Source organism: Sciurus vulgaris (genome assembly GCF_902686455.1).
Source record: "Sciurus vulgaris genome assembly, chromosome: 7".
NCBI lineage: Eukaryota > Metazoa > Chordata > Mammalia > Rodentia > Sciuridae > Sciurus > Sciurus vulgaris.
Window position 1 is genome coordinate 140,048,072 of NC_136467.1, and position 16,125 is coordinate 140,064,196.

Genomic DNA, 16,125 nt, shown 5'->3' on the forward strand with positions numbered 1-16,125 from the left:
TTCAGCTGAAAGTCTAGGATGCTTACCAGAGGCCCTCTTCCTTGGTGGGCTCTGAACTCTACTTTTTCACTCCTCAGATTTGTGGGACTGCCAAAAACTGTGCTCTGCTATTAAGTCTCTAAACATTTTATTTCTGCTTGTTTTCTCAATTTCTTATCCCATGGATACATAGCTAATATTTGGCAAATATCTCAAATGAAAATTTTGGTGTTCAAGGCAAACAGCTCTTGAAGAAGAAAAGGACTGCATAGGAGTGAGCCCAGCTTGCATGAGATCACTTTCACACATTCCCTTCTGTGCAGCCTCTTTCCTCTGGGACCTTAGCCCTGCATGTCCTAACTGCCTTGAACTCTCATTTTTATCCCTTGCAGTGATACTGCTCCAAACTTCAGGCTGCTGCTGTTTTCTCTTTGGTGTACGCCTTATGCTAGGAATTAACAAACGCTCTGGAACGGAAAGGCAGCTGCAAATGTAGGGCTCACCTCAGTGCATTCCCTTATCTTAAAGGTCTTGGTCTTGACCCATCTGGTATTACCTCGCCAGGTTGCTCTAAGACAACGTCACTCAAGTTTTCATTTTGTTGTGTGTTTCAGTTAAACCATTATTTTTAGTTGTTCTTGGTGGGAGTGTTCGTTTGGTGCATCATAGCAGAAGCATAAGTCTCTAAGAGACAGTAAATTTTTTTTGTTATTTTCATTTCAAAAACTTTTTAACAAGTCCCTATGAATATCGATGTTTGCATCATTAACCAAATGTTGTAGTTCTATAAGACGTGGACCCAGTAGTTGATCCATTTCCAGGATCTAGGAGAGAATAGTTTCTTTAGATAAGTGTTACTTACAGACTGATTGCTCTTTGAATTTGGTTGGATTTTCAGTGCTTGCTGGACTGGAGATAAAAATTTGACCTTTTTAGACAGCTGAGACAGGTTTCCTTTTTCAAGGGAAGGGCAAATTTGAGAAAGCCAGGATGCAAGAGGAAAACCAAAGCTTTTATCACAGTGCCCAGCCACACCTGTTTCTCTTTCTATTTGAAAGCCTGGCTTTCACAGCTACGATCCTCCTGGACTCCTGAAATCTAACTGCTGGACTGATAATCTTTGGCTCCCTCAGTATGGGCCTCATGCAAGCAATGAACATTTCAGTATTTGTCCCTTTGCCCCTGAAAAGAGGATGATACAACTGAACCACGGCTCAGGTTATGTAACTAGTTTCATCTTCCCGTAATCCTTATATCAGAATGATGTGCCTGAAAATGAAATAACAAACAAAAACTCAGTAGGCTCCAAAACCTTGTTCTTCCACCTGTCGGTGTTGTTATTTCTGAGGTATAGTGTAAAATTAAAGTTATAGAAAAATGTATGCACTCAGAAGAACCCTAACATATTTTATGGTGGAGGGGAGTCGGGTGGGCCAGTCACTGAGGATGGTGTTCTTTGGGAACTGCTTATCCACTTGGTAAACTTCGAAGACAGAGAAGGAAGTTTTAGTTTCTGGAAACCATGCCTTATGAATTATTCATTCCTCGAAACAGATTGCTTTGGTTGCATGCAGCTTTGTGCAAGGCTTTCTAGCTTTGTGGGAGGCAGCCTATGTTAGTGGTTAAGATTATTTTGTGAAACCTCTCTCTCTTTTAAAAATCACAAATTAGCCAGTATTTTTGTTTCATTTCCCCACATTGGTCAAGAATATGGAAATATGGGATTGGAGAAATGACACAGATAAGATTTGGACATAATATGTTGAAAAACTGGTGGTAATCTTTCCCCAATCTGAGCTGGTCACTAGGGTAGTTGGAACATGGGAACTTGTTTTACCTATGTGGCTGAAGAGGACAGAGGAGGTAGTCATGAATGTATGTAAAGCAACCATCTGCCTGGCTCCTCTCTCCATCTTGGACACATAGAAATATATCTTCAGAAACACTGCTACTTTGAACTTCTCTTTCTTGCGATTCTGCTTATTAGCCTAACTTGACAATTTTCCGAGGGTTAAGCCAGTCCATACAACAGTCATACGTGTACTTGAGAGCAGCTTTAATCTAGTTTGCACTGTTTTAGGGAGATGAGCAAGACATCTTGAGAGCAGATGGCTTTCAGCCGTAAGTCTAAAACACAGACAGAGGTAGTACTATCATATCTAATGAAAAGGTGGTGGTTTTGATTCCCCAGCTCACAAAGAATGCTTTCCAGCAGGGTAGGCATCAGTGTAGAACCTGCTAGACAAGCAAGTTCTCAGACCCCAGCCCAGGCCCCCTGAACCAGAAGCTCCAAGGTAAGGGCAGCAGTCTGTATTAACAAGTCCTCTCAGGGAAGTCTGACCCAGGCTCTCTTGGAGGACAACTGGGGTGATGGTTAAGAGCATGCACAACACTTGGGCCAAATGGCTTAGGTTCATATCCCAGCTCTGCATTTACTAGCTGTGTGGCAGGGAACAGGTTACTTACCCTCTTGGTGCCTCAATTTCCTCACATGTAAACCTGTGTTGGTATTAATAGGATTGAACTCTTAGGGTATTGGTGAGGCGTTGACATATGTAAGAGCATTTGGAATAGTCACAAAGTAAACACTACATTAGAGTTGACTGCATTATTATCCTAACACAAAGTGACTTATACTGGCTTGTTAAAAATGAAACAGCACTTACAGAGTCAAGGTAACAAGCCGATATTTAAAGCATCTTTTTACCATGCTAGCATTGGGGTGAAAATGAAGTAATGTCAAGTGGCACAAGATTAGTTAAGACTTAACTAATTATATAATATTATTCACCCTTGCTGTACAAATCCATGTGTGTATGTACAGCAGTTTACCTGAGTACATAGTACTCTATTTTCAAGTGTCCTGTTCTGGAGAAGCCAAGATGGTGGGGTAGAAGAAAGTTGTACTTTCCACTTTCTTGTGGCTCAGAATTGAAGCAGTGGGAAGACTGCTTCTCATTGAGGATAGTGGGGTGACTGAGCGAATTCACTGAAATTCAGTATTGGACAGAGAGTTGGCAAGACACAGAAATTCTGAGGTTTTGAATAGAGGGCAAGAAAGAGTACTTTGGGGCCAAATCTGTGTTGGTGGTGGTGCTGGAGGTCCACAGAGGGAAGGATGGCACAAAGGGAAGGAGAACAAAACAGAAAATTCAACACAGAAGCAACTGTAGAACAGAAAGGTAGATGGACTTAGCTGATTCAAAGGCTGTACAGGAAGCTTGTGTTTGAGAAGTACTCCGTTTTTCTATTTTTTGAGAGGGTAGTCATCTTGTGGAGGTCACACTGGGGCTTACTGCTGTGAGAACCCAGGAGATCATATCTAATACTGCCATGCTTTCCCCACTGGCATCCTAAAAGGAGGCCTGAGATAACCCTGGTAGAACGCCACTCAATCACATATAGAGAAGATTGTAGCAGGTTCCAGATCAGAGATATGGAGAGAAGAGTAACTCACTTTGCCTTTGAGCTGGTGACTTACTTGACCAGCTGAAGAGGGTCAGGAAGCCAAACAGGCTGGCATGACTACATGCAGGAACTAGGCCTTAGGAGGCCATAGTCATGGACTATTAGTGTGTTTGGTGTGTGCCATGCTCCTCCCTGGTTACCTTGCCTTATGAATAGAATTCTTGGGATGTGCTGGAGAACCAGATACACAGCAGAGATCACATTGGCCCATCCCAGGATGTGTCGATCTACTGTCTCTGGAAGAGATCTCACCCAACTAAGTTCCAATCAGAATTAGATGCCAGTCACCAGCACATCTCATTTACAACTCCATGTCAGCCCTGCCCTGGGAGTGCATTCATCTGTCTGTCCAGAGTAAACTGCAGTAGATGGTATTTCCCATTCCATCCTACCTCATCCTGGGAGCAGGGTTGCTGAGAGCCATTTCAACCAGCTTGGATCCCAGGTCACTCCAGGTAGCAGCCTGGTAAGTAACAAAAAAAGGATGGGTTTAGTAACCCCTCGCCATTGCTCTCTTTAGGGAGTGCATAGCCCAAGAAGAAACAGAAAGAAGTGAAGACTGGCATAGGTAGTGAATATCCATTCTTGTCCACAGTTCCAGTCACCTCAGTGGAGACAGTTCTTTTGTTTTTTGTTAAGAATTTATTTTTGTTGTGTTTGCTGATTGGTTCATATGTATGTATGTAGATAAGAAACTTTGTATGTACATACATAATAAACTATAATCAGAATAATATTTTGGGAGAATATTAAGTGATCTAATTTTTAAAATTAGAGGTCTTGAGAAAGGAGAAGAGATACAGGATGATGGCATATATAACCTATTCAGTAAAGTAATAGAAAATTTCTGAATCTTATGAAGGAAATGGACACTCAGATACTGGAGGTATTTAGACCCCCACATAGGATTAGAAAAGAACCTTTCCATGACACACTATGGTTAAAATGCCAGAAATTCAGAACAAAGAAAGAATTTTAAAAACTGCAAGAAATAAATGTCAAGCCACTTATAAAGGCAAACCAATAAGAAAATAGCAAATTTCTCAGCAGAAACTCTAAAAGCTGGTAGAACTTGGAATGATGTGTCTCAAGCCCCCAAAGAAAATAACTTCCAATCAAGATCACTGTATTCAGCAAAGCTATCTTTCAGAATCAAAAAAAAAAAAAAAAAAGACAAACATTCAAAGATAATCCCAAAGAAATTCATGACCACTAAGCCAGCATTGCAGAAGATACACAAAGGAATCCTACACACTGAAGAAGAGAAACAACCAAGATAGCTAAGAAAAACTAAAATTCATTAGAGCAGTAGATAAACTAGTGAGGATTAATAACAAATCAAACATCAGGAATAAAATAAAATGACAGGAAGAAATACATAACCTCTCTATAATAACACTGACTGCAAGTGTTCTAAATGCTCCAATTGTGACATAGTCTGGCAAATTGGATTAAAAAACAAGATCCATTTGTCTTCAGGGAACACACCACACAAGCAAAGGCATTCAGACTGAAAATGAAAGGATAGAAAATGGTATTCCATGAAAATGGAACCTGAAATCAAGCAGAAATATCTGCTCTCATATTAGACAAAGCAGACATCAAGCCAAAATTGGTAAGAAAAAATAAAGACCTTTACATATTGGTAAAGGGAACAATCCAAAGAGAAGACGTAATAGCTGTGCATATGTATGCTCTGAAAGTCAGTGCACCTACTTATGTATAACAAACATTACTCAATTCAAAGGGACCTCTTTTGAATTGTAGGGGACTTCTGTATACCACACCATACTCACTAACAGGTCATCCAGACAGAAAAATCAACAAAGATGCCTTTTAAAAGATTTAAAACTTTAATATAGATAAGTTGAATTTAATAGACATCTATTTTATCCAACAACAGATGCATACACTTCCTTTTCAGCCACTCGTGGAACTTAATCTCCAAAATTGGCCATAAATGAGGCCATAAAGCAAGTCTTACAAAAAAAAAAAAAAAAAAAAGAAGAAGAAGAAAGAAAGAATCTTTTGCATCTCTTCTTATCACAGTGAATGAAATTAGAAATAAGAAAGACTACAGGAACGTACCAGTACATAGAAATTGAACAATATGTTTTTGATGAATGGGTCATTGAAGAAATTAAGGGAGAAATTTAAAAATTCCTAGAGTAAAAAAATAGAGACACAATATACCAGAATCTCTGGATGCAGCAAAGGTAGTATCTGAGAAGAGTAACTATGAGTGCCTACATTAAAAAAAAAAAAAAATCTCAAATAAACAATGGTGCACCTTAGGATTTTAGAAAAACAAGAACAAGCCAATCCTAAAACAGAAGGAAAGAAATAATGAATATTAGAGATGAAATTAGTGAAATAGAAACTAAAAGAATAATACAAAAGATCAATGAAACAGAGTTGGTTCTTTGTTAAAAAAAAAAAAAAAGTAAACAAGATTGATAAACCCCTAGTCAAACTAACCAAAAGAAAGAAGACCCAAATCAATAAAATGAAAGACGAAATGGGGATATTACAACAGATACAACTGAAATCCAGAGGATCGTTAGGGACTATTCTGAAAATGTAAATTGAAAAATTAAGAAGAAATGGGTCAATTTCTAGACATATGATCTACTGAAACTAAACAAAGAGGATGTAGAAAACCTAAACAAACCAATGATAATGAGGTTGAAGCAGTAATAAAAAGCCTCCCAATAAAGAGAAGCCAAGAACCAGCTGTATTCATAGCTCAATTTTACCAGATCTTTAAAGTAGAACTCATGCAGTACTCTCAAATTATTCCATGAAATTAAAAGGGAGAAAATGCTCCCAAATCATTCTACAAATCCTGTATCACCTTTATTGTGAAACTGGATAAAAGTATGTCAAGGAAGGAATGCTACAGATAAATATCATTGATGAACAAAGATGCAAAAATTCTCTTTAAAACATTAGCAAATATTTTGTGAATTCAAGAACACATTAAAAAGACCATACACCATAAAGTTGGTTTCATCCCAGGGATTCAAGAGTGATTCAACATATGCAAATCAATAAATGTAATACACTGCATAGATAGAACCACGAACAAAAACCATGTGATCATCTCAACAGAAAAAGCCTTCAACAAAATTCAACATCTCTTCATGACTAAAAACAAAAACAAAACCCAAAAAAACCTGAAGAAACAAGGGATAGAAGAATATACCTCAATGGCAAAAGGCTATCTATGACAAACTAAAAGCTAATATCAAACTAGGAAAATTGACAGCATTTCCCCTAAAATTAGGAGTAAGACAAGACATCTTCACCAATATAGTACTTCAAATTTTAAACAAAGTATTCACACAAGAGAAGGGGGAAGTGAAGACAGTAATAGGAAAGGAAGAAGTCAATTATCCCTATTTGCAGATGATGTCATAAATTTGAGATATCTTTAAGGTTCCACCAGAAGGCTTCAAGAGCTGATAAATGAATTCAGCAAAGAGGCAGGAAACAGAATCAACACACAAAATCAATAGCTTTTCTATATACAAGGAACAAATCTGCTGAGAAAGACATCAGGAAAACAATTCCATTCACAGTATCTTCAAAAAAGTAAGGTACCTAGGAATAAACCTAACCAAGGAGGTGAAAACCTCTACAATGAAAATTATAGACTATTGGAGAAAGAAATTGAAGCTCATACTAGACCATGGAAAGACCTCCCATGTTAATGGATAGGTAGAATTAATATTGTTAAAATGGACACACCATCAAAGCAATCTACAGATTTAATACAGTCCCCATTATAGTAACAATAAAATTCTTCACAGAACTAGAAAAGGCAATCCCAAAATTCACATGGAAGAACAAAAGACCCAGAATAGCAAAAGCAATCCTGAGCAAAGAGAGCAATACTGGGGCATCACAATACCTGATTTCAAATTATCCTATAGGACTATAATAACAAAACAACTTGGTATTGGCATAAAAACCGACATGGAGACCAATGGAACATAGTAGAAGACACAGAGACAAACCCACACAGCTACAGTTACCCCATTACTAACAAAGGTGCCAAAAACATGCATTTGAAGAAAAGATAGGCTCTTTAACAAATGGTGCTGGAAAACTGGTTATCCATAAATAGAAGAATGAAACTAGATGCTTATGTCTCACCCTGTACAAAACTCAATGCAAAATGGACCAAAAGTCTAACTATAAGACCAGACAACTTGCAACTGTTTGAACTAAAAATAGGTGAAATGCTCCAACATATAAAAGTGGGCAAAGACTTCTTGAATAGAAGCCTTATATCTTAAGAAATGAGAACAAAAAAATCAATAAATGGTATGGCATCAATTAAAAAGCATCTGCACAGCAAAGGAAACAATTAACAGAGTGAAAAGACAACCTACAGAAAGAGAAAATCTTTGCCAGCTACTCTGCTTCCAGCAGAGGATTATTATCCAAAACATAAAGAACTCAAAGAAAAGTCAACACTAAAAAAACAAATAACCCAATCAATAAATGGACAAATGAACAGACACTTCTCAAAAGAAGTACAAATGCCCAGCATTTGTTCAACATCTTTAACTATCAGGGGAAGGCAAATTAAAACTACCCTGAAATTCCATCTCACTCTGGTTAGAATGGCAATCATCAAGAATACAAATAACAATAAATACTGGCAAGGATGCTGGGAAAAATGAACACGCATACATTGTTGTTGGGACTGTAAATTGGTATAGCCACAGTGGAAATCAATATGGAGGTTCCTTTAAAAGCTCAAAATAGAACTACCATATGATCCAGCCATTTCACTCCTTGGTGTTTATCCAAAAGAATTAAAGTCGGCCTACCGAAGTGATACATGCATACCCATGTTTACCACAGCACAATTTATAATAGCCAAGTTACGGGATCAGCCTAAGTGTCCATCAGTAGATGAATGGATAAGGAAAAATATGGCATATGTACACGACAGAGTTTTATCTGACCATAAAGAAGAATGAAATTGCCATTTGTGGGAACCTGGATGGACTGGAGGTCATAATTTTGAGTAAAGTAAGTCAGTTGGATGCATGCAGTTTCTCATATGTGTAAGCTGGAGGGAAAAACGTCAGGAAGGAAAGGGGAGTCCATGGAAGCAGAAGGGAGTCCATTAGGGCAGAGGAAGGGAATCCGGGGAAGGTTGGAAGAGGGGATGGGGCAGGTGTTGGGGAGTGAATTGGTCGAGTTACATGCTAATGTGTATATGGATATACCACAACGAAAGCCACTGTTCTGTATAAATCAGATGTACCAATAAAAGTCATTTAAAAAGCATCCTATTCATTTTTTATCTTGCTAGTTGTAAGAGTTTACATGAATCTATAATACCTGACACAAGGGGAAACGTACAAAGCAAGAGCTAGATTATCTCATTTCCTCAAACTTTTTTTTTTTACTTTGTTTTAAAACTCAGTTTTCCTGATTGCATAAAGTCAGTTCATCAATATATGAATGTTGTCTCCCACCTTAATTTACCATCGAGCCCAGACACATAGATGATAAAGGATTGTGTTATGAAGAAGCAAACAGGACAGAGTCACCTGATCTGATATTTCTTAAGTTTTGATTTCAAATGTATAAATCTCACTTTATCAAAAACATCAGAGACATTTTTCTAGTAAAATGGTTAGTGACAAACAGTTGTATTTGGACCAGGGCAGTATGATCTCAATGGGTACAGTTTGTCATAAAGGGTCAAAGCCAACCACCAGAGTTCAGGTGCCTCTGCCCTTCTCCAGGGATGAAGGAGGCAAAGACCCACTGCACTGAGTTTTGCCCATGGTGCTCTCAGCCTGTTGGAGTATACCAATGGGGGCAGGTATACTGAGTGACAGGAGGGACCAGACTGGGATAATCACTCCTACCAACCCCACCTCTGCAAGTCTTTGTCGGAGGCATGCTGGTCAGTAGACTTCAACTGTAGGGTAAAAAAATTTTTAATTTCTGTAAATCACCAATTAGACTTATTAAGAATTTCATTTGCCAGGATGATCACAATATGAGAAAAATCATGATCACAACATGAGGAAAATCATGTCCTAGATTTGGGGGAACGTCGAACCTTCTCTGAAAGACATTGCCCTGCCTTTGGAGATAAGAGTCAGTTTCTCTGTTGCTTACTTCAAGTTAGAACACCTGCATAACCTTGGGACCCTCTCCGGTTGTCCTGAGGAGTAAAGGAGGCCATCGGCACCCTGTCCCATGGATTGAAAGCACGCTGCGAATATTTGTTGTTCTGCCCTACTTACTCCATGCCTTCCAAAGCAACTGAGCAACCTGGATCTAAACATCTGAATGCAGACCACCTCCCTGCCATTGAACCAGAGAGTTTAAATCTTTCAAGGCCCAGCTGTTAGACTGCGTTCACTTAACAGGTCTCTTAAGCAAGGAGAACTGGCATGATCTTCATGGTACAGTCAGAAAAGCATACCACAGACCCAACATGAACTCCTGGGACCCCAACAATACTCCATAGCAGAGTTGGGAAAGAAACTTGGCTTCTGTGCCCACTGATCACCATAAGGCCTGTAGATTTAAGTTTTTCCATCTTGTCATTAATCTTGCTCGATTCTGCCTTTACCCCAGGTTTTACTGTTGATTCACGTTCTCCCTCTTGCATTTATGCCCTCTCCACTTTTCTCTGCTTTTCTCCTTTTGGGATGGTGGTGCTCCGTTTCTCCTATAAGAGGCTCCCATTTCCTTTATCCTAAACCAGCTCTTTAAAGATACAGCTTCATTCCAGTCCTTACCAGGGGGCCACGCTCATCATTTGGATTATATTTCTCTGCATCCTTGTTGCAACTCGTTGAAAATTAGGAAGCTGTTGCATCTTTGAAGCTCTGTAAATAAAAACTGATCCTCAGCAGGAGCTCCTCGCTTGCATATTCTTGGCTCAGGGGCACCTTACATCAGAAATTCTCTCTGGGTCTTGATTCCTGAGAGTGCCGGCCAAATTCTGCCCCTCTGACATGAATATGTCCTGTGCTTCCTTTGGGACCTGGGCTACTTTTCCCACAGTGCTGTTCATACGTCTGTGTTATTTCTGGATACGGGTCTTCAATGACCTTCCAGAATGGAATTTATGTGTCTCTCCATTTGAACTTCAAAGCTTTGGACTTGCGATCCCTCTTGCTGTTTTCCATGAATACCCCTTGTCTCCCTGCTCACAGTTGTTGCCCCAGCCATGGGGGGTAACTTGTCCACAGGGGGTGTGACTCATCCATGTCACAGACAGCTTTAAAGAGGACAGACCTGAGGGTGGCCCCCACCAGCTCTGCTAAGCAGCTGAGTAAACTCCTGTAGCAGTACCTACTGTTTATACTTGGGAAGGATGACAATAGAGTTTCCTTCTAACTCTAAGCAGCCAGGGAAGCAGGAAAAATTGTCTGTTTCCCATCAAAGAAATCTAAGATTTTTACCAAAAATGTTTGCTCAACTAGAAACGAATTTCATTTCTTTGTCATGGGTTGTCTTTGGTAATCATCTCAAAAGACAGCGTGTCATTATGGAAAATTTTTTGAGTCAAAACTAAGTCTCTCCACTTGTTCTTACACCAGGTTCTCTCACTGTTAGTGTGTGACCTGGTCACATGATTGTAACAGAGACTCCTGAGTCTTGATTTCCCCAGCTGTAAAATCAGATAATGATACTGTATCTACCTTTGAGGATTCTTACAAAGACTGATTAAAGACAAGTAAGTGAAAGCACTTTGTACTTATTTAAATGCACACTGTTAGTCTTGTGATGCATATCTTAGCGCAGGCTGAGTATCTCTCATCCAGAATGCTTGGAGCCAGAAATATTTTGGAATTGGAGATTTTTACACTTACACAATGAGATATCTTGGGGATGGGTCCCAAGTTGAAACACAAAATTTATTTTTATTTCATATAAACCTTATACTCATAGCCTAAAGTTATTTGCAGATCTTCCACAATGCAACAGCCACTTAAATTTTATACAGAATTTTTGATGCACCTGTGTTTTGATCATGTAGTGGATTGAAAAGTCTCAGATTTTGGAGCATCTTGGATTTTGTAATTTTGAGGTTAGGGATGTTTCAACCTGTTCTCAATTATAATAAGATATTTCAGTAAACTATTTCAAGCACCAGAAGATTTGAATCATTCCATGGCCAAAATATCCCTCCCTGTGGTGGGAATCCCAGGTCACTTCATTCTAGAGACCCTGGGATGTGAACTCAAATTGAGGTTGTCCCTGAAACACTCAAAACGTGACTGTCCTTAAATCTGACTTTCCATGACAACTCAGGGAGCAGTAAGAAACTGCACGCCATCTTCACAAAGCCCCTGGAGTTATGTGAGTTGAAAATTTAAAAATATGACAATATTCTGTGTGGTGGTACACCTATGTAGTCCCAGCTACTCAGAAGGTGAGACAGGAGGATCACTCGAGCACCAGAGCAAGGGCAAGGGCCAGCCTGGGCAACTGTCTCCTTTAAAATAAAAAATGTATATTACCTTTGGAGTACCCATTTGAAGGAAAGGACTCAAAGAATCTCTGCTATGAGTTGTGCTTGGATGAGCTTTAAAATCACTGAACAGGGCTGGGGAGAGAGCTTAGTTGTTAGAGTGCTTGCCTTGTAAGCACAAGAGTGCCAGCCAAACTCTGCCCCTCTGACATGAATATGTCCTGTGCTTCCTTTGGGTTTCATCCCCAGTACTGCAAAAAAAAAAAAAAAATCACTGAACAATACCCAGAAAGACACATGCAGAAAGACTTGGTGCTCACCCTGAAATATTCAGAGGACTTAATTAAAAGAACAAATGATCAGCTAGAAATGGGATTTCACAGGCAATAGCGTGATGATTTTCAGGTCATAATTTTTTTTAAAAATGTAAGCAAGTCACAACTTTGTAAATGCTCATATGGATCCTGATTTTAATCTTGTCTTAATCTGGTTGCTCCCTGCTGTCTATAAGCCATAAAAGAAACTGTTAACTAATAAATAGCATCATCAATAGATGAAGCAGTGCAATAGTAAACTAAATAAATACTGAAACAAATGAAATATTTATTTATAATTTCCCCTAATTTCAGAAAAGATTTGACATGGTGGCAGTTCTAAGGCTTTTGGTGAAGTCGAGGGGCCTCCTGTGTTCTGGTGACCCCTGATGTCCCTGCTGGGCCTTGTCCCAAGTTCATGCCTTTCCTAATTGTACCATGCCTGTGTCCTACATGGTGTCACAGCAACGGCTTTGGCATTCTTTTATTCCGACACAATGACAGGACAGAGAGTGAGCCACAGGACAGCTTTGAGTCACAGTGCCATTTTTTTCTCTCTTTCAGGGACTCTGACCTATTTTTGTTGGACACCCGTGTTGTGTGGGCCTCAGAAGAAGGCTGGCTGGAATTTGACATCACAGCCACCAGCAATCTGTGGCTGGTGACACCACAGCATAACATGGGGCTTCAGCTGAGCGTGGTGACTCGAGATGGTGAGCTGAGATTCTCATACTACCAAAATCTGGCCCACAGCCGCCATTCTCCTCAGATACGATAGGGCCCTGGCTTATAGTCTAGTTCTTGGCTCCAGAATCTTCATTTACTGTTCCCTTGTGGCTGCTATTAAATACCAAAACCTTTCCCTGCCATCTAGCAAGGACTTGGAAACAGGCTCAGGCCAATATCCCCCAAGGTCCAGGAGACAGGATGGGATCAACTTTCATAGTTAGAGGCACATGAGGGGACATTGGGACACTGAAAGGCAGGACCTGCCATTGAAATGCTAGCTGTTGAGTGGGCTTGAGGGACCCTGCTGGTACACTCTCCTGCTGCAGCAAAGCTCAGGAGTCCTGCTGTTGACCCAGCCTGTGCAGTAGCCTCAGTAATTAGAAAAGAAATAAAATCAGAAAGAAAGAGTGAACGCACATGAATGACGAGCAGAAACAGGAGAGCCAGGCATTCACACCACGCCTTGCTTGGTCTCCATATTTTTGAAGGAGCATTTTGATTATGCTCCTCCAAAGTGAGCCCTCCGAGGTTGGAGAATGCTCACTCTTCACTACTAGCATGCGGGAGACCAGAAAGGATCACTTAATTTTGTAGCTGCAAGACTAAGTTTCCACGAAATAAAGAGAGGCCTGCTTTGGTTTGCATTAAAGGACTCCACATCAACCCCCGTGCTGCTGGCCTGGTGGGCAGAGATGGCCCTTACGACAAGCAGCCCTTCATGGTGGCCTTCTTCAAAGTGAGTGAGGTCCACGTGCGCTCCATCAGGTCAGCCTCTGGCCGGCGCCGACAACAGAGTCGAAATCGCTCCACCCCGTCCCAGGATGTGTCCCGGGTCTCCAGCGCTTCAGGTAGGTGTGAGTCTGGGAGGTTTGTGGGCCTTCATGACAATAGCAGCCATGCCACCCTGCTGAGATGTTGAACAGCTTCTGCTCAGAAAACACAGGGGCCTATGGGTGACCTATGGGTGATGGTAAATTATCAGGGTCAAATATCTTTCGGTTTGATTGCACTTCTCTAGCTCCTTTTTTTTATTCCCATCAAAATCATGGAAGCACCTCCTTTTTTATTGCCAGTTGTATTATTCCTGGGAGCTGCAACGGACAGATTAAGTTTTCCTTATCCAAAATTCTCAGAGCCAGAAGTTGTTCAGATTATTTCAAATTTTGGAATATTTGTGTATACCTAATGGGATATCCTGGGGATGGGACCCACGTCAAAATACAGAATTCCGTTTTGTTTCATATATGCCTTACCAAGTAGCCTGAAGGTAATGTCATACAATATTTTTAGAATTGTGCATGTTTTGACTGCAACCTGACACAGGAGGTTAGAGGTGGAATTTTCTACTTGTATCATTATGTTGGTGCTTAAAAGGTTTCAAGTTTTGGAGCTTTTCAGATTAAGGATGCTCAGATTGTACAAAGAAACTCCTTTTGTTGTTGTTCAGTTGTGTTACATGGACTTGCTCTTGACCAGAAGTGATGGAAAGTCAGGTCATGTAGACTTCCACAATGGGTCTCCTCAGCTCCCTCCACTGGGAAGTGCAGGGATTCTAGTTGAAGGCATGGCTGGTTCTATGGGGCTCTGGTGATGCTAGCAATCAGTCAATCTCTCCATCTTCTTTTCTGTTTTCCTTTGTTGGTGGCATTCTCAGAAACACTATATACGTAGACCAGGAAGGCGACGCACCCTTCCTGAATTTTATCCCCCTTGGCACCCTCCATTTCAGGTACAGAGTCCCTTTTCTGTGGTAGTTTCAGCAGAAAGCCATGTTCTCCCCCTGGCTAGGGAATAGATCAGCCCCATTCTGCACAGAACATGTCAGTCCAAAGGGCAAGAGAGAGGAAACAGCCCCTCTGCCTGGGTGTCAGTTCTGTGGTCCTTCAGAAATGTTGCCTCTGATGCTTTGCTCCATCGGGGTGGCATGGAACTCCACTTGTGGAGACTTGGAGGAAGGGGGAGCAGAACTTCTCTCCCGATTGCCAGTCACCTGGCTCTCAAGTAATGTCAAATCCAAACCCAGACATTCCTTGCCCTAGAGCTTGTAAGCCTAGGACTTGTAAGTTCTGGGCTTCCTTTGGCAGTTTAAATAGACCAGGAATCAAGCATGAAGTTGAAGATTTGCAGCGGGATTTGCAATCAGAGAATGTACTTCCTTCATTGCTACCCTGTGACTTTGGACTCACCTAATCTGCCTCTGCTTCGGTTTACTCATCTGTAAAGTGGGGATGAAGAATATGTTGTAGATTTGTTAGGATTAAATGAAATGCAGTAGATCTGGTCTATCCTCGCGCTCAAAGGTTGGTCGCAGCTGATTGAAGGAAGTAGGTACTCCAGGCATATGCTGGGATCTCTGGAAAGGAAGCAAAATAATGCTGGAAGATGGATGTGTTTTTCCAGGTGGCTGTTTATAAATGTCACTTTAAGTGCCCAGAAAGAATTAAGGCAATTTCCTAAAGTATCTAGTTTTTCTTTGGGAAGCAGTGTCTCCTAAATTTTAGGCTGTGACCTAACAAGCCGACTCTTTCCCCAGTCACTTGGATGTGGAACTCACAGATCCACCACCCAGTGTGGTGTGACATTTTGTTTCTTGTCATCCTGGTATTTCTTGGAAGCATCGCACAGCATGGGTGTTCCTGTGTTTACCCCTGGAAACAGTCAGGGCTAGGGTTTTGCAAAAAGAAGAAAAAGAAGTGCTGGCTTTCCACTTTGTGCACTTCAGAGGCAGCCTGCTGAATGGAGTTAATAGTCCCTTTTGCTTTGGGGCATGGTGATGAAGTCTGCCATGGTAGGCTTCAAGTCACTCATGAACTGTGGTCAGTTTGGTACCCAGGACCTCAGACAAGGAGGCATCTTTTGAAATGTTGATTGCTCTTTAAAATTAAAATTTCATTTGATTGATTCAATGCAACCCCCTAATACACACACCAATTTTTTTAAATTAAGAAAACATGTTGTCCCTGATTGGGTTTAAGCAACGTCACCCAATTATTTTTCAAGTCCCTTTCAATGTTTTTTTTTTTTTTTTTCCAATTTGATGCATTAAAGTTAAACATGGACATTAAAGTTGATCTAATTTGTAATAAGTTGCAAGTGTCTCTGTTTTTCCTTTTCTCCTCACCCCCACCTCCCAAACCAGTACTTCCAAATTTGCTCCGCAGCTTTTAGAAG

At 40.5% G+C, this 16,125-nt stretch overlaps 1 protein-coding gene across 1 annotated transcript in view; it reads left to right on the forward strand.

The window, feature by feature from the left end:
- The window catches only part of BMP6 (bone morphogenetic protein 6), a 156,110-nt gene that overhangs the window by 127,489 nt on the left and 12,496 nt on the right, over positions 1 to 16,125 (forward strand). Inside the window, exons 3-4 of the mRNA XM_079147535.1 lie at positions 12,790 to 12,938; positions 13,605 to 13,802. Of these exons, the coding sequence (XP_079003661.1) occupies positions 12,790 to 12,938; positions 13,605 to 13,802 (347 nt within the window). The remainder of the gene's footprint in view (positions 1 to 12,789; positions 12,939 to 13,604; positions 13,803 to 16,125) is intronic.